Source organism: Ochlerotatus camptorhynchus, unplaced genomic scaffold (genome assembly GCF_037179485.1).
Source record: "Ochlerotatus camptorhynchus isolate MF236.1 unplaced genomic scaffold, CSIRO-AGI_Acam_v1.1 ptg000213l, whole genome shotgun sequence".
Taxonomy (NCBI): Eukaryota; Metazoa; Arthropoda; class Insecta; order Diptera; family Culicidae; genus Ochlerotatus; species Ochlerotatus camptorhynchus.
The window spans coordinates 4,002,220-4,029,219 of NW_027040703.1; the positions used below are offsets into that span (position 1 = coordinate 4,002,220).

The 27,000-nt window shown below is 39.1% G+C and overlaps 4 protein-coding genes across 4 annotated transcripts in view; 2 read left to right on the plus strand and 2 right to left on the minus strand.

The window, feature by feature from the left end:
* LOC135703427 (uncharacterized) overlaps window positions 1-12,751 on the plus strand; it is a 75,793-nt gene extending 63,042 nt beyond the window's left edge. Inside the window, exons 2-4 of the mRNA XM_065224658.1 lie at window positions 7,285-7,516; window positions 7,973-8,238; window positions 10,259-12,751. Of these exons, the coding sequence (XP_065080730.1) occupies window positions 7,285-7,516; window positions 7,973-8,238; window positions 10,259-11,816 (2,056 nt within the window). The 3' untranslated portion in view covers window positions 11,817-12,751. The remainder of the gene's footprint in view (window positions 1-7,284; window positions 7,517-7,972; window positions 8,239-10,258) is intronic.
* The window catches only part of Snx16 (sorting nexin 16), a 122,848-nt gene that overhangs the window by 34,803 nt on the left and 61,045 nt on the right, over window positions 1-27,000 (minus strand). The gene's annotated exons all lie outside the window — the stretch shown is intronic.
* Window positions 21,340-21,849, minus strand: LOC135703376 (uncharacterized). Its single transcript, XM_065224569.1, has 2 exons — window positions 21,807-21,849; window positions 21,340-21,745 (listed from the first exon to the last, which is right to left on the minus strand). Exons 1-2 carry the CDS (start codon window positions 21,847-21,849, stop codon window positions 21,342-21,344), a joined length of 447 nt encoding a protein of 148 aa, XP_065080641.1. The 3' UTR covers window positions 21,340-21,341.
* Window positions 23,395-24,000, plus strand: LOC135703457 (uncharacterized). Its single transcript, XM_065224711.1, has 2 exons — window positions 23,395-23,461; window positions 23,523-24,000. The coding sequence occupies exons 1-2, from the start codon at window positions 23,419-23,421 to the stop codon at window positions 23,924-23,926; spliced, it is 447 nt and encodes a 148-aa protein (XP_065080783.1). The 5' UTR covers window positions 23,395-23,418; the 3' UTR covers window positions 23,927-24,000.

Consider the following 27,000-nt stretch of genomic DNA (forward strand, 5'->3'; position numbering starts at 1 on the left):
AACAGGATTGCTCGGTCCTACAAATATAATCAGATTGAAGCTGAAAGACTAAAGAATTGTTTGGATACATTCAGGGAAGTGGGTTGATGGTAAAACATAGTGAAATTAACGTTTACATTTTGGTTGCCGAAAACAGTCAATGGGTGCCGAAGCCGACATTTACCCTATGTAAGTTACGAAAACCGCGCGAATTCAGAAAGCCGTGCGAGACAACCGAAGCGAGAAAAAAGGCTTATTATCATTCGAAGAGTTCCACCAAAATAAATGTGATAGCCTATGTTGGCAAGTTGATTAATTTTGGTTTCCTCCCTAGATATTCTACTTATTTACTACTGAGCTTTGTATCAAATTAGTTAATTTAAAGAACGTATCAATCATTTCAAGATTTCGCGACCGCTCCGAACAAATTCTATACTACAGAAGCTCAAAAAAACTTTTGGTGAGCTCTACTGCATTGCGAATCACTTCTGCGTAAGCTCCGTAGACGTAGGCGCGTTGATTCCGACAGCCGCGAAAAGTTAAACATGCATCAATACCACATAAGGAAAGATCGATTTTACGTATGGTTTAGTTCATAGATTAACATTAACTGCAATTTAAAAATGTAAGTACTTGAACACTAAGAAATAAGTTAACTCAAATGCTTTAACCACATATATAAGAGATTTCGCGTATTGAGAGAATAATATACTAATCGAGTACAACAAACTCAGGGGAATGCAATACCTCCAAAAGTTTAAAAGCTATTAATTGTCACATACCTCTACTTCAACTTATTTCCTAAACTATTCCTCTCCTTGTTAATCTGCTTAATGCTATTGGTCTGCCTGCGTTTTCTTTTTAAAGTTCAAGACCTAAATAAGAAGATTTGTTCTACAACTTTAAAGGTTAGTTGCCTCCCTAAGCGGACCCCCCGCATCCTAATTCTTTTGTTAATCTACTTAATGTCATTAGACTTTCTGAAGTTTCTTATTAAAGTTCATTTGATGATTATGATATCTCATTAGTCTAATCTAATAAATTATTAAAAGCTCTAATTCACCTAATCAATCATAACCCATGCTTTATTGAGTACCTGCACTTGTGCTTGTAATCTAAAATTAAACGTGCTTCAAGTACTTTTGATTTAAGCCTATACCTATTTATTATATCTTAGTTCGACCTAGGTAACACCTTCATGTGACTAAAATGCTTCATTTTGAAGTTAGTTTCCTAGCTGATATTTAAATTATATAGGGTATATGTTCCAATTAAGCTCTCACGTTTCCACTATGTCGTCCCACAAAAATACGTATGGGTATGTCACAATAGAAGCACGCCACAGTGGAAATCCCGAGCCATAGTTCAAACACTTATCCCAAATCAAAATGAAGCACATATAAGATTAGTTACAGTACCATGTACAAAAATGATGTTTAACATTGTTTCCTGAGTAATACTTCAATGAAAACAACAATGAAAGCTTGTCACGCAAATAGAAGGAGCACCATTGGGCACTTTCTGAAATATTTCAATAGTATAATTCCCTTGCAAACCTAAATAAATCTATCTGCGTAAAAAAAAAAAAAAATAAGAGTGATTTGCGGCAAAACCCGCCAGTATCACACCCAACGTCAGTGCCTATACGTAAGCGTACTACGACGCGGCTCTCAATTAAAGGAGTAACAAGTGTGATACTATCACTGCTAGACTAGATCTTTGGTTCTTTCATCCAATGGTTTATCAGAGAGGGGAAGCTTAGTAATCCCCATTGCCTGCCCATGACGCCATTCTATCGCGGCATGAGCCAGCAACGCCGACCATAAACCTACCGTCTCCAACACTCCACTATAAAGCATGAAATTAAGCCCGCCCACCAACAGCAAGGTGCAAAAACTAGCCAAGGGGAGGGCAGTCACTAAAAATTCACTTTTTAAACCAAAAAGTCACTAAAGTCACTATTTCTCTAAAAATAGTCACTCAAGTCACTTTTTCACTACTAAAATAGAGTTTTTTTTATGAGTTTAAAAATATCAACAAAATGCTTAAATTTAGTGGGTGAAAATGCTTAAATTTAGTACTTGGCTCTTAGAAAGTCTACAGTTGTTTTAACAAAATATGCATATCTGTTAAAAAATTGAAAATTTTAATCAGGGCGACCAGCGAACCGTAAAACTTTAGAAGACCAGGAAAACTATTGGGAAATGCCTTCAATTTCGATTAAACATCGGGGAAAATATACCTTCTTTCCCAGAAAATAAATAGTAAATCTTGTAAACTTTCCGAAGGTATTTGTCTGTGATAGATTTTCAACAGCCTTTCAAGATTGATTACGAATTTTAAATAATCCAAAGTAAATTTTAAAAGAATTTTAAAGGATTTTAGGATATATCAGAGAAGAATACCAAAGTACAGACTACGAAAGTCTCATGTAAAATTAAGTGTTCTGAGGACTGATTTCTTCATCTCCGCTTAAATCTCAAGCCAGGTTTACTTATATATTTAAAATTGGCTTAACACATACGAGCGTCGCTTTTGATTATTGTTTAAATTATTAGAGACGCAAAATTCAGCTCTGAAACAATTTTTGAAATAATTCCAATATAATGGAGAGTGCATTCTAACGAGAGTTCTGAGTAGAATTCTATAATGATTGGATGAGGATTCTAGGTCCAATTCTAATAAGAATTCGAAATTAGTTCTGAAATTTTGTTTCAAAATCCCGAATGATTCCATGAAAATCCTGTGAACTCCAAAGATGGTTTCTGCGGATAGTTCTAAAAGAATTCTGGGGTGATTTCTTAAGATACTTCCATGAGAATTCTGAAGAGTTTAGAATAAATTCCTAGAAGAATTCCAATAGAATCGTATTTTGAGGGTTCAATCTCATAGGAATTCTGAGAAGATTTTCAAAGTTATTCTGCTATAGATTTTCAAAGTTATTCTGCTATAGATTTTTGACTTGAGAATTCTGAGGAAATACAATGGGAATTCTAAGGAGAATACGAATTGAATTTCCAATTGAATACAGGGGGAATTCCAAGATTATTCTAAGCAGAAATTTATGAAATTACTGAGGTTAATTGCATCGAAAATCAAAAAGAGTCTACTTTAACTAATCATGCGTTAATTTAATGATTTACATAGTCGGAGATGATTAACGTAAAATGTCTTAATGTGTGACTGAAAGTGGTGATTTTATACTATAGATGAGGATATTAAATTATAGAGTTGATAGTTCCGTTATAGTACGGCAGTGATAAAATTGTGTAAACAAAGAAGAAAGCGATCAAAGGACAATTTTGAGGAAGGTACGAATCAGGTAGTTGTTTACGTCAGATGGGACTTGAGTGTGAAACAATCAATAGAACATTGGAGGTACATAAAAAAAAACTCGGCGATCATCCCTTTTGCCGGTGACAGGGGGAAACACCCCTCATCATCCCTCATTAACGGATGAGTTTAATAAAGGAAATACGATTCGTACTTTCTTCAAAATTGGCCATTGTTCGCTTGCTACTTTCTGTATACAAATTTCATACTATAACGGAACTATCAACTCTTTGCTTTCACGTCCTCATCTATCGTATAAAATGTCCACTTTAATCCTGATATTTGATGTTAAGCATTTCCAACTACGAGAATAATCTATTTCCAAGAATTTTGTTGATTGTTCTGCAAAGAATTTCAAAAATGTAATAATTTTTGTAAAAGCTTATTTGCCTCAAAGTTTAAGTGAAGGGGAATTATTCTTAAAAAGTTCTTGAGATCATTCTGAAGAAATTCTGTGAAAATTTCATAGCAAATTATCAAAGTTATCTACCTAGATATATCAAATGTTTAGAGATTTCGAACGCAGAATCAAATTCAAGATCATAAAAAATGGGAATTACTATTTGCTAGTCATCATGTATAACGAAAGCAAAAGTAAATTATTCAAATCACTTCAAATGCTCTTCACAGGAGATTCCGTTGTGAGATTCTATTAAATTAGAGGAATTTATGAAATTTGATTTTAAGTTCCATGACATAACAAGTTTATTTCAATATCAAACCGTAATTGAATTTCTAAGTTACCATATAAATGGTTACTAATTTAGCATTTTCAAGTCACTATTTGGTCACTATTTCTGTAATTTAAGTCACTAAAGTCACTACTATTATATCGCATCAGCACTACCAGCCTGTGGTGGTCAATCGTTCAAGTATCTTGATTTTTTGTCCGCCCACCAGCATTTTCCATACTGCCATCAAAATGCAGCTGTGAGATGAGTTTTTGAGTCGGGTAAACTGTGTTCTGAAGCCTTCCTTAAACGTAAAGTACATGTTCCGGGCAGTAAACACATTTAACATTCCCCTGTTGACTTTCAGGTTTGAAGTAGTTAAATGGAGTACAATTGACCTAGAAGACCTTGAGAGGAGGATGCACAGCGCGTTCCGAGAAGACCGAATGCATCATTTTCAATCGGCAAGGGAGAGATTAACCATACCATGGGAATAAGAGGGAATTGAATTGATCGAAATCCATGTGTAGTGTGTTAACCAGGTGCGACAACTGAGATAGTACTTTTTCACGCAAGAGAACTACAGCCTCAACTGCAATTTGACAGTGGAGAGGAAAAGATTGCAGTATGGAAGCAGAACGTAGAACAAATGAACAAGACATGTGACTGACAAAAAGTCATCCAGTATAGGATTATGCCAATGAGGATAAACCGGAGGTATGATTGGCACCAAAACCGCACCGTATCTTTCCATCCATCACAACCACCCAGACGTTATGTTTTACGATAAAGGTGCCATGCAAATTGTTGTCATCGCCGTTCCACTCATCCGTAACCCGGAGGAAAAAAAACACGGTCTCAAAATCGTCAAGTACCGGCTATTGGGCGTGGAAATGATGGAATTGTGAGAATTAGTGAAGATTCCAAAGATTGTTCTTGTCGTACTCTCCTTCTGAAGAAGCTGCTGCAAGCCTTGAAAGCGCTGAATAAATAGAAGAATTTACCTACTGTTCAGAAGACCACCAGCGCCATCGTCCGATACTTTCTGGACCATGAAGGAAATGTAAAGAACACAGTAGTGTATTGCCTGTTTAAGTATACCTATTATGTGTTTAGCAATATCTTTCATGGGTGTTGTTAAGTAATGCAAATTAATCTTTGAGATAAAACAAATGATTTAGACGCAAAACAAAGCCGAAAACATCGCCTACGCAAAATCAAAAATATAAATCGCCACACAACCGTCGTTTTCTCAAGATTATTTTCGATAGCCCAAGATTGAATTACATCACCTGAAGCAAAACCTAAAGATGTCCACCTTGAAACAGTCTCAATCTTCACTGATATCATCCTCGGAAATCAAAATGCTTCCGACATGGGCAAAGTATCATCAATTTGGAACTATGATCACATTCCACGTGAAGGTCTTACCTCACCGTAGTCAGCATATCATCTCGCTCCCATTCAAAACAAAACACTGCGTAGTAATGAGCATATAGCGTGGAGGAAAAACCACCGATACATATTGTATCGACCTACTTGGGAAGCAAATCCATTAGATCATAAATCCAAATGTTTGGAGACAACGACGGCAGTCGTGAAAATCGATTTAACCCCAACCGCCCCAAACCCGCTACACATACAGCGTCAGGTTCGGGAGGACAGACACGACACCACGTGGAATGCCACACCATCATCGCCATCGCCAGGTTCCATGTCCTCGGACAATTAGAAGGGCTTAGAAACGATCCGTGGGTAGTATCTCGTCTGTTGTCCTCGCTGTTGACGCATGGGTATGGATCATAAATATCAGTAGAAGGATGCCTACTCGTTTCGATTGTTGCATGCACGCAATTTTCTGTGTGGGTGTGCGGACTGGCCGGCGGTGGCGGTTTAAATGAATTATCGCACTTGGCATTGGTTGTTCATATGGGTGCCGTGATTTATGATTACTAGGTAATATTTTCACTCGGTGCTATGTAGTGTCCGGGTGGATTCCGAATACGATTTCCTGATATTGGTCGGGTTTCCGGCGCTCTGTTGTGTGGATAGCATTTTTGCGGTCAATAATTAGTGCAACCGGGTCCTGGAGCTTTGCATGCATATGTCCTGACGTTGCAACGTGTACATTTTACTTTGTTGCATAAATCGTTTGAAAATAGATCCCTCCCCATGGACATGGAGGTTGACGGTACTGAAGCAAAGGGTTATGTTTAATCTCTTTATAATTGCAACTATGATGATTTCCCATAGTGACACATATCACCTTCATAATGCTTCGGTATGCCTCAAACGATTAATTCTTGGTTGTTAATAGAACTTCCATGATGAAATCGGCTGCTTCATGCAGACTGAGCAATTCTGATTATAGTATCAGATTTGTTCTGTATGCAAAGGAACTGGGAGGGCTTATTAGAAACTTCACAACAATAAATTAGTGATCTTCCAGTAAACATTTTACATAACATTTTATTTAAATTATATTTTATTTTTGATTAGTAATTAGAAGATCGTGGGTTTATTCCCTTAAGCGAATCCTGACCCATCTCCTGCCCAACTATCCATCTCCGTAGCATCTATGGGGGCGTCAGTGAGTCGCTGCCCTTCCGTTAAGTAGATGTACATCAACAATATCCTTCCTTTCCCTGTAACGGAGAAGATGGGCGTGGCCGGCAATGGTAATTGTCAAGCTTTTCCTATTCTGACATGAGGGGGTTAGAAGGAAAGGGGTGTAAGTGACTTTGATCGATTCTCTTCATCGACTTTCTCTTTCGTTAATAATTCAGCTGCAATCACATTCGTTCATTCGTGTGCCATTCTGGATGCTAGATGAGAACCTCCTTTATAAAAACTATGTGGCAGAAATAACAAAAGAGAAAGTCGATGAAGTGAATCGATCAAAGTCACTTACACCCCTTTCCTTTTAACCCCCTCAATTCTGATTGGAGAGCTATTCATTCCCAAAATAGTTTTCCTTAAGTAATTAGAATGAGAACGTTAAAGTAGATACATGACAGTTGCCAGTATGCAATCTACGAATTACTCCGTTACAAACGCAACGCAGCGCAATATTTTCGATTTTCCTAGGGTTTCCTCAAAGGTGGATTCGTGTTTTAACTAGTGCTATCCGCTGTTTACTTCATTATCTCTTTTCATTGCCACGACTACTACGAGGTAAACTAGTTTCATCACGCAATCTAAAACCTGTATTTAATTAGGACAAAAATGTAAATACTTCCTGAAAAAGCACCTTTCTTCCTGCAAAATTGATCATTATTTTCCGTAATTTTCCATCCACCAGGTACGGTTCCAGCAGCAGCCAAGCATCGCAGAGCAGTGGTGACATCTGCCGGATCTGTCACTGTGAATCGGACACGCACAATCCACTACTGACGCCCTGCTACTGCTCCGGAAGCCTCAAGTTCGTCCATCAGACCTGCCTGCAGCAATGGCTCACTGCGTCGGAAACAAGTGCCTGCGAGCTGTGCAAGTTTCCGTTCATCATGCACACCAAGATCAAACCCTTCAACGAGGTATTTATCATTACATAAAGCGTCAGGAACTAACTCAGCTAAGTGTCCCCCTAACCCAACTCATCCATCACAACACAACATCCAATTAAAACTGGTCAGTATTGAAAATCGCCTGTCCTACTTGTCATCACCGAAGGCAGCTTTAGAATCGTCCAAAGGAATAATAGGATTACCATAAATATAAGTCCTCCTGGACACAAATCCAAAGGACCCACGAATGACATTATAATTACTACCCACACCAAGCTTCCCATCCCTTAATCCACGTATGTATACAACTTTTGATGATGGCGATTGATACACAAACCCGACCGACTAAGCGACCGTCGATTTGCTTTCTATTGAATCCCTTCCGTGGAAAGAGGGATTGCATCACACGCTCACTTAATTACTTCCAACACAGCCGTTTGCATTTCCGTACCAAACCAAGTTCTGTTTGTTTTCTCTCGTCCGCAGTGGCGCAGCCTGGAGATGTCCGGTGTGGAACGGCGGCGGCTGTTCTGTGCGGTACTGTTTCACTGCGCCGCGGCCCTCTGTGTGATATGGTCCCTCTGTGTGCTGATCGAACGGGCTGCCGAGGAAGTTCGCCGTGGCCTGATCGGGTGGCCCTTCTGGACGAAGCTGGTCGTGGTGACGGTGGGCCTGACCGGCGGGGTCGTATTCATGTACATCCAATGTAAACAGTATTTGAATTTGTGCAATCGCTGGCGCGCTAGGAACCGGTAAGATTATTGTTTGTTTACGTTCTTGTTTGTGGGATTTTAAGGTTACAATCTGTTGGGCTGGAATGAGAAGGAACTGTTTTCATCAAAGTCATCAAAGGAAATTTAAAAAATTTCGAGGTCCGTTGACGTTTGGTAAACGTTTTTGTTTTACCATCCCAGACTTCAGAAAACAGACAGACTTTTAAAAAAAATAGTCGAAGAATCTGTGCCTAAGAACGGAATTCGGAAATTTGACGTATGACCGGGATTCGTCGGTGTATTTGTTTTTGGGTTTGAACATAAAACATCGTAGCGTTTTGATCCACCGCTATACTGAAAATCCAATACCAGAAAAATTAGTATTCTTTAGTGCTGATTGCAGATACATTTTACGCGTACTCTAGTTTTGTGTGTACTTCCCTTAATTACAATTTTGGGTGCTTTTTAAAGGGGGCGCATGGATTTGAGGTGGCATACATATGCAAAACCAGCGTGTAACAAGCTCTAAATTTACCATAACAGCACTGGGGGATAAAAAGCCGAAATCTGCCGATTTGAAATACTTTCACCAACTATTAAAAAAAATAATATAATAACCTAGCCCTTGAGTGCTACCCCCGTATAACCATCAACAATAATAATAAAAGCTTAATTTGAGAAATACAATCATTTGCAAAATTTTAAAATCTGCATTATCAAGCCTTTTTTTCAAGATGGCCACAAAAGGCCCAGTTTCAGAGGCCTATTTACGAAGAGCAAATAATAAGAATTCATTCCACTGCGTCCTAGCAAGAAGTACGGTGAACTTATATCGCACTCCATTATTTTGTTTTTCTCCCTTTTACATCAAAATTATCAAAATAAAATGACTTATAACAAAATAAATATAAAAAACGGATGTCATATTTTGCGATAACGAACAAAATGATGTATTATAATTATATCAGCTTTAAAAAATACTTCCTGTAGTTTTGATTCTGAAAATAATTTTCCCACAAATAACTTTAAAAATATATTCAATTTCGGTTTTTTTGGTAAATATTAACAACCGAGAAAACACCGTGAATTTCAAAATGAAAATTCACCGGCCACCATGAAGTTGTTCAGTATAGTTGTTCGGATTTCTTCCAAACCAACTCTATGAAAAATCAGCCAAAGTTTTTGGACTGATCAAAGCTGAAATATATTCACATTTGATGACTTCTTCTTAACACTTTTCAACCTCAATTAGCTACTTACAAATTTAGTTTTCAATCCGAGTTTCAATGCTCTTGCAGATCAGATTCCGTTCGGTACTAGCAGCCACTAACTAGCCTGCACATGTTTAATTAGAACTTATCAAATTAACATAGATTTAGATTTAGCAAAGTACTTACTTTAGAGATTTTTCCAACAAATTGTGTTTAAGTATTTTTAATAGCAAATTCTACCACTGCTCATAACCTGCATGTACATTCATATTTTAGGTATTTTAGTTAGGAAAATTTAGCAGTTTACTTTTCAAACTTACATCAGTTTTATATTAGGTTGGTAGAAATAAATTAAAATCCTCAAATTGGAAAACAACACAATAAATTAGAATTTTCTTTGCAAATCACTATAAACGTGCCAACTACAAGCTAATTCACTTTGGGTTTTGTTTATGTTTTGGCATTTACATCGATTTCCTTTACTCACCTCTACCAGGTTGCTAAAATCATCTGACTGCCCCCGTGCGTCATTCTGCGACAGGGATTGCGTTGCCTGCCCTGCGGTTTAGGTCGCAACAATAGTTTCCTCAGTTTAAGTCTAAAGTTTGGTAACAATTAAGCAATTTTTTTAAATTTTGTCAAGCAAATGAATAGTTTTGTTCCGTTTACCGTACACATTTTAAAGTTCTCCCGCAAATCCAGTTCGTTACCGAATTCATTCAAGTTTGGCAAAAGTTGCTGGAGATCCCAATACGGAATCAAAAGAGCTGCGGGGATCCGGGGGTTGTTATCCGCCATATATAGATTCTAGAATCCAACCTAATCAACGCTTCACCTTTCTATTTTAGGATTCTCCTGATCCAAAACGCCCCGGAAAAAATCATAGTCCGCGCACCGCAGTCGCCTGGCATGGCGCGGTTTCCACGTGTTCGTACGGCAGCTACGAGCGGTGGAATGGTCCATAATGGTAGTGGTGGGCCAGGAAGCAGTGTCAGCAACAATTCCGGCAACAACGGTGGCGCACTGCACCGCGGCTACGATCAACAGCTGATCGGATCAATCGGCGGGGGTCATGCTTGCGAGTTGCAGATCAACCAGCAGGGTCAGATCATAGCGGCCAATATTGAGAACAGCTCGATCAACTACGATCGGGACTGGACGTTGGATGACATTAGCCAGATGTCTTTCAAGCCATGCCCGCAAGGGAGCGGAAGCTTGACTCCGATGCCTTTTCACGATTCGGCACATAATGTTTGCGAAGGCAGTGGCAGTGGAAGCGGAGTCGTTGTAGCTACCCATAGGTACTCGGCCATCTCCGGATCGTCCAATACGGTACACGAAGAAGAACAGATGCAGCAGAATCCTAGTATTAATGATCAAACTAGTGGTAGTTGTAGTAGTAGCATTAAGACGGCGGATTTAAATTTATTCAAAGTGCCGAACGCAGAACTGAGTAGTGTTAGCAGCAGTACCGGAGTGCCATCGGGAGCGAATACCGGGCGATACCCAAACTCAGCGATATTTCTAGAAAATCGTGATATTTTAAACGATCCTTCCAGCCACGAACAAGTAGCCGGTAACCAGGTGAAGCTGTACACTCGTCGATCGACAGTCCTCGGTGCTACTGGTGGCAACATCCACCCTCACGAAGACCCTCGAACTGACAACCGCAGATACTCCGATACCAAACTCCTGCAGCAGCAAAAACTTACATTCGTTAGCGAACAACCTGTTGAATACAGTCCTACCAAAGATCAGCTGTTACTCAATCCTAAAAGCATAATCTACGATATGTCTAATTTCCTTGGTTCAGTTGTTCCACAGGACCTCGAAGATAGTCCTACAAACTCGCATCACCAACACCATCGAACGCATCATCACCATCATCATCACGTACTTACGACCGCGGACAGTCCCAGTCATCGGCTGCAAATTACTGACATTCAATTCGATAGCAACCGTGACGAAGAGTCGGCTAACCCCCGACCCACGTCGTACGACCCGCTTGAACTCAATATCCAAGAAATGCTCGAACTTGACATCGCCAACATACAACGGTTGAGCGAGAAGAAAGACTCTCTCGGTAACATTTCCCAGCAATCGTGCTCCCTGTACTATCAGGACGATCCATCCTCACCCTGTCTCGGTACACCCACTGCCACGGTGCGGCCGATTTGCACCTCAGCCTCAAATTCACGTCTGCAGCAGCAGCAAGCCAACCAAAATCAACTCCAAATGCCTCAACAAGTGCGACCACTAGCGGGGCACCAACATCAAAATCAACGACAAATCGAAGCCAGCAGCAATCAACAATTCAACAGTAATCGACTGAAACTGTTCAAGTCCCTCCCGAATTTGAGTGCCAGTAGTGAAAACCTACTGCCCCCGCCAAAGCGCTTCGATTAGACCGATTAGCCGGTAGGTGCGGTATGACATGATTATGGTTTGTGTGTCCCCATGTTAATCTAACGATTAGTAGAAGCCATCTTGTGATATATTTTTTCGTTCCCTCCTATTCAGACCGATGGGAAACATCCGGTCAATATGAAACAAATTAAAATCGATTTACTTAACAATAGTTTTGCTTAAAAAAAACAGTTTACTTACGATCGATCTAGTGAGCAGTAGCATATTCAAATTAAACTCTAGATGAGAACAGGAAACGAGGCATTTTAGACAGGTTAAATACCAAGTAATAGAGAAGAAGAAACTGATTACTACTTAAAATATTATTTTTCTCCTGTGAAAGGGCAACAGATAAAGGGCAGATCTAACGGAAATCCTCAATTAATAGAAACAAACAAATAGATACGAACGAGTGTTGTTTATCTGCGAAGCCATGTGTGAATGTGCGAACCACGTGTTAGAATGAGTGTTTAGGTGAGGATTTTGTTTTTGCAGCTTTAAGCGATTAAGTGACTAGACGCGGAGAACGAACGTGATGAAATGTAAAACGATGAACTCATGACGGACGAGCATGACGACGTTGAGGTATTTGTATAGTTAAGGAAGGAAGCAACGTGTGACTTATATTAGAGAAATTGGATAGGGTAAGGTGGGGCCACTTGGGTCATCTGCTTGATTGATTTATTTATTTCGATTTTCAACATCCACAGGCTCAATGCAGCCGCGCAATGCTGGTTTGAAATAGCAAATCATCATGGGGGTTGCATTGAATCGGTTGATTTTGATAAAGAAAATAAATTAATAAGTGCACTAGCTGACCCATCTTGCCCTGCCTTACCCTACTACTTGTAAAATGATTAATGCAACGGTGTTACAATAATGCAGTTTTTATTATTTTCCATTTGGAATATAGAGAGTATCAAGGAACATGTGAATCAGAGGCGAGGAGGTTATTTCATCCGAAAGCACAAGTTCGGGGAAGTTTCCGTATGTTCAGGAAACTTCGTACGAGTAAACGAGTACGAGTACGAGGGTGATCAGTAAACCGGGAAAACTAGGAAAACGCCGTAAATTTTGATGACAAATCTGGAAACAACAAATACTGCGTCCTCTCTTCGGAAGATTCTGGACCTGGAACAAATGTCAAGACTCTTGGGCTGAAGAAGATTTCTAGAACACAGTCACTTTGAAGAACGTTAAGGAGGCTTTAGAATGAATTCTAGGGATAACAAGAAGGTATTTCAGCGAAAAATTCCTAGGGAGTTATGGGAAGAATTTTTAAAAGGTTTTGATTGGAATTATAAGTCAATTGTGTGAGTTGATGTTGATTGTGAACAGCTTTGCAGGTCTATTTCTAATCAATATTCTAAATATGTTTTGGTAAGTAGTAGAGTTCAGAAGAGTTTTTCATGGCAATTGGGAAACAGCTGATAATTCTTCTACCCAGGACTACTACTAGACAGGTTAATCAAAATATTCATGTTTTAATTTCTATTGAACGATACATGCAAAGTTCTGGCTTTTCCTGAAATTCTCTATCTTTTCCCGAAATATTCTTCCAACTTTCCTCAGTTTTCTTTGCATGCACGTAACCTATAGCTCATACCGTAGTAGGCTGTGTATAAAAGAAAATGATTTACTTAGTTTGACAGTTGCACCATGATGAAGTGACATCGTATTCGTGATTTGTCCCACGCGAAAATGTCGCAAAAAGACATTTCAATCGCCGTGGGAGTGTCCCGAGACCGATAAAAGAAAGGACAACTATCCGCGAAGGTGGCCACAGGTCGTCCGAGGTCAGCTCGTGTTCCGAGGGTTATCGCTGCTATCAAAAGGAAGATTCGGGTGAAACCAGTGCGTTCAATAAGGAAGATGGCAAAGGAACACGGGATCAGTGACTTTACGGCGCGGAAGATCGTAAAGGAAGTTTGCGGAGCGAAGTCGAGGGCACGAAAAACAAAACTCACATGATTACCAACCGCATCCGGGAGCTACGAGTCGAACGATGCAAGAAAATCTTGAACTTCCTTAAGGGGGTATTCCCGATCTTTTTTTTCAAAAAATCAAATTTTTTTCACGTTTTTTTTTTGTACTTCAGACTATATACTTTCATCCCCCCAAGCCGTTTTCCGATCAGCGAATTCGGTGTCCAGGCATAGCTGACTAATGGTAAGAACCCCCAAATGGTTTTAACTAAAGTCAAAACTTTAAACGCGTTTTTCTCGAAACCACAAGAGATATTGACTTGAATCTTTGCGCATTTTGTTCCTTATTAAATTCTTTGGAGCTTCTCCCACTTTCAGCCAAAAATATTAACATTTAACATTGTTTGAAGCACCTTAAAGCTGCAAAAAAGCGGGCTAAAAATCGCCTGTTTTTTCATATGGCCGCCATTTTGTTAATTTGCAAGATTTTTTGCTGCCAACGGGAGAAGCTCCAGAGAATCTTATGCAGATTATTAATTTCATCACGAAATCTGTTTCAGATGAAGCCGTTCCAGAGAAAAGTCTTTGCCCGTCCAGGCGTTTGCGGCGAACAGGGGTCTGTTTGCCGCCATTTTGTGACGTCAATAATGTCTTTTTTTATGTCGAAAAAAATTTATTTGTAAACTTTAATGTTCAATAAACAAGAATCCCAAAGAGTTAGGCGCATTACTATTCATTTTCCTTGAAAAAAAAATTAATTGAAAAACAGGCCGAAAAAAGGCAAAAGATTATCAATCGTCAATCGTCAATCAGTGTGGACGCGTTTTTCAGTCGCTCCTAGCCGCGTGCGCTTTAATTTCGTTTTCATTTTATTTTATTTTTTTTTTGCGTGCGGGTGCCGTTTTGCGTGTGTGTTTTTTTTTTTTTAACTTTTGTTGTTGTACGCCGTTAAAATGAGCTGTGAAATTTGTGCTGTGGATTCTTCCACTGACTCCGGCATGTGGAAATGTGCTGGATGCCCGCGTCAATTCCACGCAGCCTGCCTAGGATTATCTGTACCTGTGCCTGTTCAGAGGAGCTCAATTCGCAAGAGAGACAAGACAATCAACATTTTGTCTTATGTATTACCATGCTGTAGCTCATGCCAAACTATGATAACGGCTAGTTATGAGTTCAACGCCCTTGTGGAGCAACAAGCGCGGCTGGTCGACCAAGTCAACAAAAACACGGAGGTGACTCATCGCTCCACGGTTCACCCAAATAATGCTGACATTGTCCATGAAGCGATCGACCGACTCGATGCTTTACTCGTCGATATAAAAAAACAGCTGACGGCAACTGGAAGCAGTGGTTCTACTGACAACGTTAGTGCTATTAAAAACCACATTACCTCGCTTTTTGACATAGCGATGAAAGCTTCACAAGAAAATTTTGCAAATTCAATGCCAACAATGACAGCAGGAATTTCCGAAGACCTTAACTTTCTCAAGGACGAGCTGAAAAATATCAGCAATATAACTTCTGACCTGTGCTCTACTGTTGCAATGCAACAAAACCCTATACTAGGGTTAGGTATTGTATTAGATGAGCTGAAATCGTTATCGGCTGGTATTGGCAACATCGAAACCCAAATTAACTGTGTCACACTTAATATGCCAGACTCCCCATACGAAGTGATATCACCATCACCTGACCCTCTCCCCAGTTTGCTGGAAGAGTTAAACAATGAGCAAAACGTTGATGACTCAGGGTGGCGTCTTTTGGGCATGAGGAGGGTCTGGAAGGCAGACTGGTCAGATTACGACGCGCGCAAATCACGACGGCTAAATCAACAAAAACATGCTGAAAAAGCTAGAAGGAAAAGGAAACAAAATACAGCACGAAATTATTCTAACGTAAGGAACAACATACACAGCAACAGTTTAAAGCATCGTAATCATCGAAACATGAATTCCGACAACGGTTACAGTACCAATCACAGCAATATTTTCGGTCACCGGAGCATCATTCGACATAACGAACAGGATAACATTAATAGCAATAACAAAAACAACAGTTCCTACCAGTCCCACATCAGAAATCATGGCAACCCCCGTTTTCTTCCACCTGATCGAGAGCTGCTTTCAGCAGCAAAAAATGTCTTCAACAAACCACCGGTTAATTATCAACCTACGATGCAGTTTGAAAAAAGGGAAACTATAAACCCGTACCCAGTAAGCGGTCTTCAGAATTCACATGGTATGGCTCCGGGGAATTCTTCCTCTACATCGTGTCAGCCGTGCACATGTAGACATGCGTGTTTTCGGCACCACTGACGCACTCACCTGAGGTAGAATATGACAACATAGCTGAGCCCGAGGATCATGGCATCTCACATAACTTGAGGGATTTTGGACAGGATGCAGCCACTTCACCCCCTGACCAGCACGACGTAAGTGACCATGTCGCTAGTTTATCAAGTAGCTCTTTTTTAAGTGAAACTACATAGTCTATTGCCAAAATTTTAACCGTATGCGTAGTGCGTATAAAATAAATGAAATTCAAAATAAAATAAGCGGATGCACATATGATATAATAATTGGAACAGAAACTAGTTGGTCTGATAGCATTAATAGCGAAGAGGTCTTTGGTAGTAAATATTGTGTTTTTCGATGTGACCGCGATTTATCATTATCAGGTAAAAAATCAGGTGGTGGTGTACTTATTGCTGTGAATGCTACATTTCAAGCTGAACAAATTGTTAGTGAAAGCCAAAAAGAATTTGAAGATGTGTGGGTTAAAATTTTAATAAACGGCGAAGAACATCTTTTCGCTTCTGTCTACTTTCCTCCACACTTTTCCAAAAAACCAGCTTACGAAAAGTTTTTCACTGCTGCAGAACTGAAAATTCAAAGAGAAGATCCAAGAACCAAAATTCATATTTATGGAGATTTTAACCAGAATACTGTTAATTTTATACAGGATAGTGATAATGATTCTCTGTTGTTACCAATTGTAGGAGAAAACGATACTTTGCAATTCATCTTTGATAAAAGCAGCCACTTGGGACTTCATCAAATTAACCATGTTCGTAACCAGCTCAATTCCTATTTGGATCTTATGTTTACTAATTGTACAGAAGATTTTTGTATTGTAGAAGCAGCAGTTCCATTATGGAAGAATGAAAAATTTCATACGGCTATTGAATACTCAGTGTTCACAGACTCGCATCGGTCACGCCCAAGCGTTGTTGATTTTGAATTAGTTTATGATTTTAAAAATGCAAATGTTCCTGAATTTAACAACAGACTGAATAACATAAGTTGGCAAAACCTTTTAAAAGATGAAAACAACATGGACAAGGCTGTTGACATATTTTATACTAACTTATACAATATTATTGAAGAATTCGTTCCTAAAAGACAAAAGAGAATAGTGAACAGCACCAAATATCCTGTGTGGTATACACAAGAAATCAGAAATATTAAAAACAGGAAGCAAAAAGCACACAAGGCGTATAAAAAGTTTAAAACGTCACAAAATTTAGAAAAATACGTTGAAATTTGCGGAGCACTTGAGGCAGAAATATCGTCAGCATATGAGAATTACAATTCAAGAGTAGAGAAAAATATAAAATCAGATCCCAAAACGTTCTTTAACTTCGCGAACGAAAAAATGAAGTCATGTACATTCCCATCACGCATGCAGTTTGAAGAGTGTGATAGCACTGATAGTGAGGATATTTGTAACCTATTTGCTCGTTTTTTCCAAAACACATATAAGAAATCCAGTAATGCTCTCGATTTGAACTATTTTTCTTACCTACATGAAGGGGAAAATGACGTATCAGTTAAAAATATCACTGTTAAAGAAATTTTTATGACTTTTGAAAGTCTCGATGCTGGCAAAGGACCTGGTCCTGATGAAATACCTCCATTTTTATTGAAAAAAATAACAACAAGTTTTGTTAAACCATTGTTTTGGCTTTACAATTTATCTCTCAAAACAGGTGATTTTCCAAAAATTTGGAAGAAATCATTTTTAGTTCCAATATTTAAATCTGGCAAACGGTCAGATATTAAAAACTATAGAGGTATTGCAATTATGTCATGCATTCCTAAAATGTTTGAAGCAATTGTTAACCAGAAAATATTTAACCAGGTTAAGCATCGCATTTCAAATAATCAACATGGTTTTTTTAAAGGTCGGTCAACGTCTACTAATCTGTTGGAATTTGTAAACTTTTCTATTGAAGCAATGGATAGAGGTAATACCGTTGAAACCTTATACACTGACTTTAGTAAGGCCTTTGACAGAGTAGACATTCCCTTACTTCTTTTTAAATTAAAACGTTTAGGTATGACAAGTACACTTTTAAAATGGATTGGATCATACTTGACAGAAAGAACACAGATGGTCCGCTTTAAAGGAAAAATATCTTCGCCAGTTAATGTTACCTCGGGAGTTCCACAGGGATCTCATTTAGGTCCTTTATTATTTATTTTATTTGTGGATGACGTGAAATTTGTATTAAATCGTTTAAATGTGCTCATATATGCTGACGATATGAAACTGTACATGGAAATCTTTGACAATTCTGATTTGCTACATTTTAAAAATGAAATTGATGTTTTCTACAACTGGTGCGTTAAAAGTCTGCTGGATATTAATGTTAAAAAATGCAATATTATATCATATTCCAGAAAAAACACTACTCTAGATTTTACATGTACTCTAGGAAACCAGCTGGTTGTAAGGTGCGATAAAATTAGGGACTTAGGAGTAATTCTTGACTCGAAGTTGACATTTGTAGATCATGTGAATACCACAATTTACAAAGCAAATAATATGTTGGGATTCATAAAAAGATTTAGTTATCATTTTAAAGACCCATATACCATCAAAACACTTTATATACATTCAACAACTTTGAATGTAACAACTCAAGGCGGGAGTAGCCGTCAACAATGCTGATGATGGTACAGCACGCAACAACCACCCTACTGCTTTCTCTCTGAGATGATCACGTTGGTCATGACGAGAGGAGCAACACAATAGTTGGGTAAAGAAGAACTGCATTATAACACACCATCGACTGGAAATGCTCTCGCAAACGTGGGGCTTTAGGTAGTGATGAAAACGTCGCTAGAACTATTCCACAGCCGCAGTCAGTTTATGAGCAACAGGAGGGACGCACATTTTTGCCTGTGGACTTGGAGACATACTTCAAGTCCCCGCGTACATCGTACGGGCTAGGCAAAAATGTGCGTCCATCTTGTAAACTGTCGCTTTAATGGCCCTTCGCTCATTTTCAACTTCTATTCAATTTTCATACTGCCGTACTCTAACGGAACTATCCACCTACCCTCTTCCAAAGATCATTCTCTAGCTAATAAATCATCACACTAAAGCTTCATGTTAGCATTTCCAACCAACTCTCACTTTATATAGCTTACGTGAGATCAATTCTCGAATACTGCAGTGTGGTTTGGGCTCCATACCATGAAACTTATATAAATCGTATGGAATCAGTTCAAAAACAGTTTTTGTTATTTGCTCTTAGGAAACTAGGCTGGACCTATTTTCCCCTTCCTTCTTATGAGTCCCGTTGCATGTTGATAAACATTGAAACACTTAAGAAACGAAGAGAAATTTCCATGATTTCCTTTGTCAATGATATTATCTCACAACGCGTAAATTCAGAAAAAATATTAGCAAGATTAAATTTTTACGTACCATCACGCATGTTAAGAACTCGAAATGTATTTCAACTGTCACCTCACAGAACGAATTATGGTAAAAATGGACCAATTAATAGAATGATGAGAGTGTATAATAATTATTGTGAGCATATAGATCTAACGATGTCTAAAGATACAGTAAGGAGAACACTAACTGCTAGGATTTCATCTCGTTAAGTTTAAAACAATTTTTATTTTTTAGATATTTGTATATGCAGTCTACATTTGCTGACAATTTCAAATAAAACGTATGTTTTAAAATAGCATGTAAGGCAACAGCACTATTGTAAAACGGTCTACACTGATTGACGACAAATAAATAGATTGGGAATACCCCCTTAAGCGAAAATATCCGGTAATCCTGTTCACCGACGAGAGCATGTTTACCGTCGATCCCGTATCAAATTCCAGAACCGACCGGTATATTAGTTCTCTACCGGTAAAAGACGTGGCCGACGAGCACAAGAACGTTTATTTGACCAAGCATCCTGCTAGCGTTATGGTGTTTGGATTGGTGGCTTCCGATTGCAAAAAAAAAATAGACCCGGTGTTCATTCTAGAAGGCGACAAGGTCAACACGGAGGTCTACATCGGGATTTTAAGTAAGTATGGTCTTCCGTGGATCAAAGAACAGTACGGCCCGAAGCCAAATGTTGTATTTCAACAAGATGGGGCTCCATGCCACGCCTCGAACCGCACTCAGAATTGGTTGCAGGAACATCTTCCGTTCTGTTCTAAACACCACCCGAGTACAGCAAGCCTCAGACAAACATTGACCCGTACCTGGAGAGAAATGGATCCAGACTACATTACTAGAACCTGCCGTGCATTCCGGAAGCGTGTGGAGGCCGTAATTGCAGCAAGTGGAAACTCGATCGTTGATTAACATAGTTTAAGACTCTGAGAAACATGCACAAATGAAAACGAAATTTTTGAGTTTTTTTTTTTTTAATTTTGGTATTGCTCAATGGTGCAAACATTATCACGCATACGGTATATATGAGAACAACCTTGGCCCAGTGAGATCGAACGAAGACAAGGGCAGCAGCACACCCCACCTATGATTGACATCGTACCCCACCCACATGTGCAAGCTCTGCATTCTGGCAGCTTTGTTTATATATTTGTCGATTTAATTTTGGAGTCCGTAAAGTATAAGTTGATAAAGTAGAATATTGTAGAACATTGAACTATTACCTCTCACCCCAGCAGGCCTGGGTTCAATCTCATTCGGTGCCGCCGTAATGTTCTGAGGCATAACATCTCTGATCACGGGAGAAGTAAAGTCGTTGGTCCCCGGTTCATGAGTTGATGGGTCGATAGGTAGGGTCCAGGTGTTGGTAGCTCCCTGGCGTCGGTAGCATTGGTGCTCAGCACGGAAAACAAGATCGACGGAAAACAAAATCAAGGAAAGAAAAAAACTATGATATACAATGCTATTGATATCGGCAATTAGACTCCCAAGTGTGTCACAATCCGGATCAATAGTGTTGAGGCCTGGTTCACAGCATAAGATTCACACGTAAATGGATGTGTTTCACAATAAAATCACAATTAAGTGTGAGACACATAATGATGACGTATGGAATTTTTTGAGTGTAGAAGAAAAAAAATCAAAATATTGTTGCATGACAAGAGGAAACGTAGTTTTGAACTGCTCGAATGATGTGATCCATTCCGAAGAGTTTTCCAAGGAATCGAACTCTTCGTACGGTTCTAAAGGAATTCTCTGAAAAATTGCATGGGAATTCTAAGAAGAATTAATGAACCACCTTCCGAAAATAAATTTGCCAGAAAAGAAATCAAAAGATTTGTTTCTAGAGAGTAATTTATTCCATCACGATTTCATCAAACTCGCTTTTATACATCCATAGTCCAGTTCAATGCCGGGCGCGCAATCGCAACTTAATGCTTCGCTTGGCCACACTATCGTCTAAATCCCGCTGTCCATGTGGCGGCAGGTAGTCTCCATCGGGCTTCGGCGCCAGATAATCATTTTCGACCGTTGGCTTCACGTAGTGATATGGTCCCTGGAAATCGGGGTGCGATTCGTGAAGCTGGAAGCTAGCCGGAGCGTCCACTTCTACCACAGCCAGGGCCAAAGGCTCCAGCTCCAGGTCAGCGGGATCCTCGATGAAAACGGTATCGAACAGTTGAGCCTCAGTCTCGCCATCGATTTCACGGGCCTTCAGCTTGTGTTTGTTGGCAGCGGTACGTAGGTGAGATGATTTCAGTGCAAGACGGCCGCCTGGCCGACGGAGAACCTCACTCACATCGGCGGCAACTGTGGGAATAGAATTGTTGATAAGGGTAATGAATGTACATACAAATTTCTTAAAACTTACCGATGCACAAAAGTGCGGATATCACAATTAATTTGCTGTTCATTTTCGATGGTATAAGGAATGAGTTGTTCCCGTGAATCGTCGGCACAAGACTGTTGATGAAGCTCAAGAATCTATCACTTTTTATACAAAACATGATCCTGTAGCCAATGAGTCAGAATATGTTGTATTTTCGACAGATTTCAACTGAATTTCCAAAAAGAGGCCTGTACTCAACTTTTGTTTGTTTCCGTATTTGATTTGCAAAAAGATCGCCATCCGCTGATGTTGAGCGAGGCTTATTTTATATGAATCTCACGGTCCAATATTGGCTCTTTATTTGAGTTGTCTAGAAGTAGCTATGTGTTCGCTCTATGCATGCGATCGATGAAATGAGAAGATTTCAATCATATTGAATTTGAAACATCATTGAATAGGAGAAGGCCCGTCAAAAAAGCCGAGTATCGATTGTCTCAATTGACACCAAATAGTGACATTTTCATGTCATCAACGCAATAAAGGGGTCTGTTATAACCGCCCAACAAACTTTAAAAGCTGAATATTAGCTTATCCAGGGAAAAATATGTTTCATCAGCAAGAAAATTACTTATTCAGCTTTCAATCAACTCAAATTGATTCTTGGGCGGTCACCGAGGTCTGTAACGTGCGTTACTTTTTTTATGTCATATAGTCAGGAGTCACGTGACTGGAGCAATTTGGAGCATTACTTTTGTTGTGACTTAGTGATAGCAGAATTTTTTAGTCGCAAAATGACGAGTCGATCAAATAGTGATCTTTTGAGCAAATTTTGAAAATAGTCTTTAAACATAAATTTAATTCAAGTAAATCACTCCAATAAAGTATTTCGTTCAATTCAATTAAATTAGGCGAATTGAACGATTATGTGCTGGAATATTATACATTAAATAATTAACGGTGAGAATTTTAAGTTCGGACAGTTTGCTCGGCAATTCATTTACCTAGATTAATTAAAGAAATTAATTGATTAGTCTGTACATTTTGCACCGACAAACCGACATGACACTTAATTCTGACTTATGCCCGAAAATCGTAAACGGCCGATTTAAATGTACAGTGTCACAGTGACAGTGCCGAACTGTCAAAACCATAGAATTGTTTGATCTAGATAAAAATAATTTGTCCAGAATAGTGAAACATAAGAAAGTCTGCGTACTTTTTTTGGAATCTGACATTTTCAGCTTGGGTGTAGTTTGGCTTTGAGCGTTTGAGTCGCAACTCTCGTTCTTTATTTGAGTAGTAGTGTTTAAGATTGAGTTCAATTGTCAGCTGAAATTTGCACACAATTTCTCATTTCTTTCGTCAAATATGCAAACGAACGGTGACCGCATGCCTTTTACGAAATTATGCAGAGCAAATATTTGCCAAATTTATTTTCAGAGGTTGTTCAGAGAGGATTGAGATCGATTTTTGCAAACCGAATACGGAAACAAACAAAAGCATAAACCTGTTTTTGACAATTCTAGATCAGAGTAATTTCTCATTAATGGTTCGGTTGGTCAGTCATAGGTATAAAAACTGATAGATTCTTGAGCTTCATCATCAGTCTTGTGCCGTCGATTCACGGGAAAAACTCATTCCTTCTCCATCGAAAATGAACAGCAAATTAATTGTGATATCCGCACTTTTGTGCATTGGTAAGTTTTAAGAAATTTGTATGTACATTCATTACCCTTATCAACAATTCTATTCCCACAGTTGCCGCCGATGTGAGTGAGGTTCTCCGTCGGCCAAGCGGCCGTCTTGCACTGAAGTCATCTCACCTACGTGCCGCTGCCAACAAACACAAGCTGAAGGCCCGTGAAATCGATGGCGAGACTGAGGCCCAACTGTTCGATACCGTTTTCATCGAGGATCCCGTTGACCTGGAACTGGAACCTTTGGCCCTGGCTGTGGTAGAAGCGGACGCTCCGGCTAGCTTCCAGCTTCACGAATCGCACCCCGATTTCCAGGGACCATATCACTACGTGAAGCCAACGGTCGAAAATGATTATCTGGTGCCGAAGCCCGATGGAGACTACCTACCACCACATGGACAGCGGGATTTCGACGATAGTGTGGCCAAGCGAAGCATCAAGCTGCGATTGCGCGCCCGGCATTGAACTGGATTGTGATGTTTGGTACCGAACTTGATGTAATCGTGATGGAATATATAATTGAGTTAAATCCAACATAATCTTTTAATTGAACCATCTTGCATTTGAGAAAATCATTCAGACTGTTGTATTTTATTCACTTAGTGTATGTTTAGGTATTGAAACTCGTTCATAAATTGTACGCTACTTCTTTCAAGTTGTTGGCAGTAGTTGGAGTCTCTGGCAAAAATCAAGCTCATATTTATTTATGTTTAATATAAGTACGACGAACCAGCCCACGGCTGAATGTTACGGTAATAAAACAAAACTAACTAATTTTTAATAGTAATACTAGATAAGGCAGCCATAATTTTGCATGCATAATGAGTGCAAATCCAGCTATCCTAAAATTAACACCATCCCACGAGATTTCTTAATCTTATTTTATATCGCATTATTTTAGAGTTAAAAAAGCGCAGTATTTATGTGGGTCGTCGTGGCATACACATTCAACATACTCCGTAACAACTCGTATTTCTCGATGAACATTTCAAATGGTACTATCTGCTTTGATCGATTCCCTTCATCGAATTTCTCTTTTGATGACCATCCCAACAAACAATTTTAGCTGCAGACTAGCTTATACAGGCAAAAATTAGCTGTATAAGCCAATTTTTGGCTGTATAAGCTAATCTGCAGCTAAAATTGTTAGTTGGGATACTGCTATGCGAACAGATTTCATGCTAATTTTACCACATTGTTTGATAAAGGAGTTTCTTATCTAGCGTCCAAAACTTCAAATAAAACAGAGAAAGGTTTTGCAGCTGATTTATTAACGAAAGAGAAAGTCGATAAAGAGAATCGATCAATGCAGATAGAACCTTTTGACATGTTTATCTAGATATGCTTGTTAGGTCGTAGTGAAATTCTCGTTTGTTTGCTGCATCTCGGCATGCTTTTATGCTTAATTTAAGTTTTTTTAGAGGATTGTTGTCAGGCATTCTTACAACGTGTCGCGCCCATTGCACTCTTGCAGTTTTAGCGAACTCTGGATACTTGGTTCGCCACAGAGATGCGCCAACTCGTGTCAATCGGTCAACTGGTTCCGAAGATATGGCTGTCCGGATAGTATGGCCCATGAGACATCATTCGATACCTCAAATCATGAGAATTCGAAAATTAAAATTCTAAAATCAATGGTTGTTATATGGAGGACCCAGAACCACATTTGCTACATTAGGATACCTCCGGGGAAGTAGTCAATGTGATAATAAATTGTAAGATTGATTTCTCTGCAGTCATTAATTACATTATCTCATTAGTTGATATTTCAAAATACCGTTTCAAGCAAGCACACATTGCACAGTAGTTTAAAAGTCTATTTTCGCGCTTGTAATTAATCACCATCCCTCCCCCAACGGATGAGTTTGGTAAACCCGATTCGTGCCTTCCTCAAAATTGACCTTTGCTCGCTTTCTACTCTCTATGTACAATTTTTACTCTGCCGTACCACAGAGAACAGACGTTGAAGCTCGAACAAAATTTCTCTAAAAACTAGTGTAAAGATTCCTATTCGACTTAAGCGCCACTAACGGCAACTTCCCCAACCTGATGGTGCTGGCGTTGCACAATTTACACTAGACACTGGTAGCGCCAATTGGCAATTTTCAACGGAAAATTTATCGATACTAGCGCCAAATTGGTGGAAAGTGGAAAATATATAGAGGAAATCAGGAGATGCTAGCGCCACGTAACGGCGATGTTCCTACTTATCTTCACACAAGTTTCTGACCGAAGTTGGACGTCTGTTCTCTGTGGCCGTACTCTAATACCAACAATCAATACGAAACTAACGATTTAAAATTGGCTCACTACTTGACTAGTCTATTGGTCCCAAGCAAATTGATTAACGTATCCCATTCTAGTCGAAATTCTAGTACTACACAATGTTTGTTTTGATTCGCTATGAATGTTTGACAGATAAAATCAGGGGTTAGTGGATTTTCCTATGTTTCGTGAGGTGAATCTATTAGCTTGGGACCTAAGATAGTACCAGAGCTGAGCCAAAAAGTTGAGCTCGTTTCTTCGGGACCTTCTGGTCTTAGAGTCGAAATGGTACCACCATAGAGGTAACTCTAAGACTAGTAGGTCCCGATGAAACGAGCTCAACTTTTTGGCTCAGCTCTGGTACTATCTTCGGATGCACCCCTGGAAACATAGGAAAATCCACGAACCCCTCATTTTATCTGTCAAACTTTCATAAGGATTCAAAACAAACATTGCGTAGTACTAGAATTTCGACTAGAATGGGGTACGTTAATCGTTTGCTTGGGACCAATAGACTAGTCAAGTAGTGAGCCAATTTAAAATCGTTAGTTTCCACCGTTTGGTACCACCATCTGGGATACTGATAGAAACTGTTTAGTCAGTTGGTGAACGATCTATCGATCTTTTCGAAAAGCAATCTGCTTCTCGAGAAATAAGTGTTTTTTTTTCTCGGCAGATGTTGACAGCCGGCGTTTTTTCGAACAGCTTGGATAACCCTGGCAGGAGGGGAAGGATACTTCCCAAATTTCCAGATTGGTAAGACTTGAGCTGACTTTCAGCTCTATGGTGAGGGAGTGAGGGTATTGATTGAAAATCAAATGGTGATTTTAAAATTGCAAACTCAAAACTTTGAGTTCTAAATTCAAGATGTTGTCGAAACCTGGGGTCTTCATGTTTTTGGATTATTTGTCATCTGTAATTTCAGATTCCTTAGGTCCTGAGTCAAGAATGTTGTTGGGTATCTAATAGAGATTAGTTGCATTTTTAGCAACAGTAGCATGGTAGTTTTATCTATCTAACTAGCTTATCAAATTATTCATGAAATCGTCTGAACGATTCAGTCTACCAGCGGTGGAATGGGTTTCGGCTTGTTTATTTGTTTTTAAGATTTAGGTTAATTGGGTTATTTAACTTCGCAAAATATACCTATTTTTATATATCATCTGATAGAGCTTCGTTTTCTGAGCACAACAATATTTTTATCGATCCCGTAGACAGTCATCTCGATTTTTAAATCAAGATTTAAATTTTTGATCTTTGACACTAAATCTATT

What these genes read in the sequence shown, in the direction of transcription:
- LOC135703376 (XM_065224569.1), bottom strand. Translation starts at nt 21,849, where the DNA reads ATGAACAGCAAATTAATTGTGATATCCGCACTTTTGTGCATCG. An exon ending in ATCCGCACTTTTGTGCATCG is followed by an intron (nt 21,746 to 21,806) that starts GTAAGTTTTAAG and finishes CTATTCCCACAG; the next exon opens with TTGCCGCCGATGTGAGTGAG.
- LOC135703457 (XM_065224711.1), top strand. Translation starts at nt 23,419, where the DNA reads ATGAACAGCAAATTAATTGTGATATCCGCACTTTTGTGCATTG. An exon ending in ATCCGCACTTTTGTGCATTG is followed by an intron (nt 23,462 to 23,522) that starts GTAAGTTTTAAG and finishes CTATTCCCACAG; the next exon opens with TTGCCGCCGATGTGAGTGAG.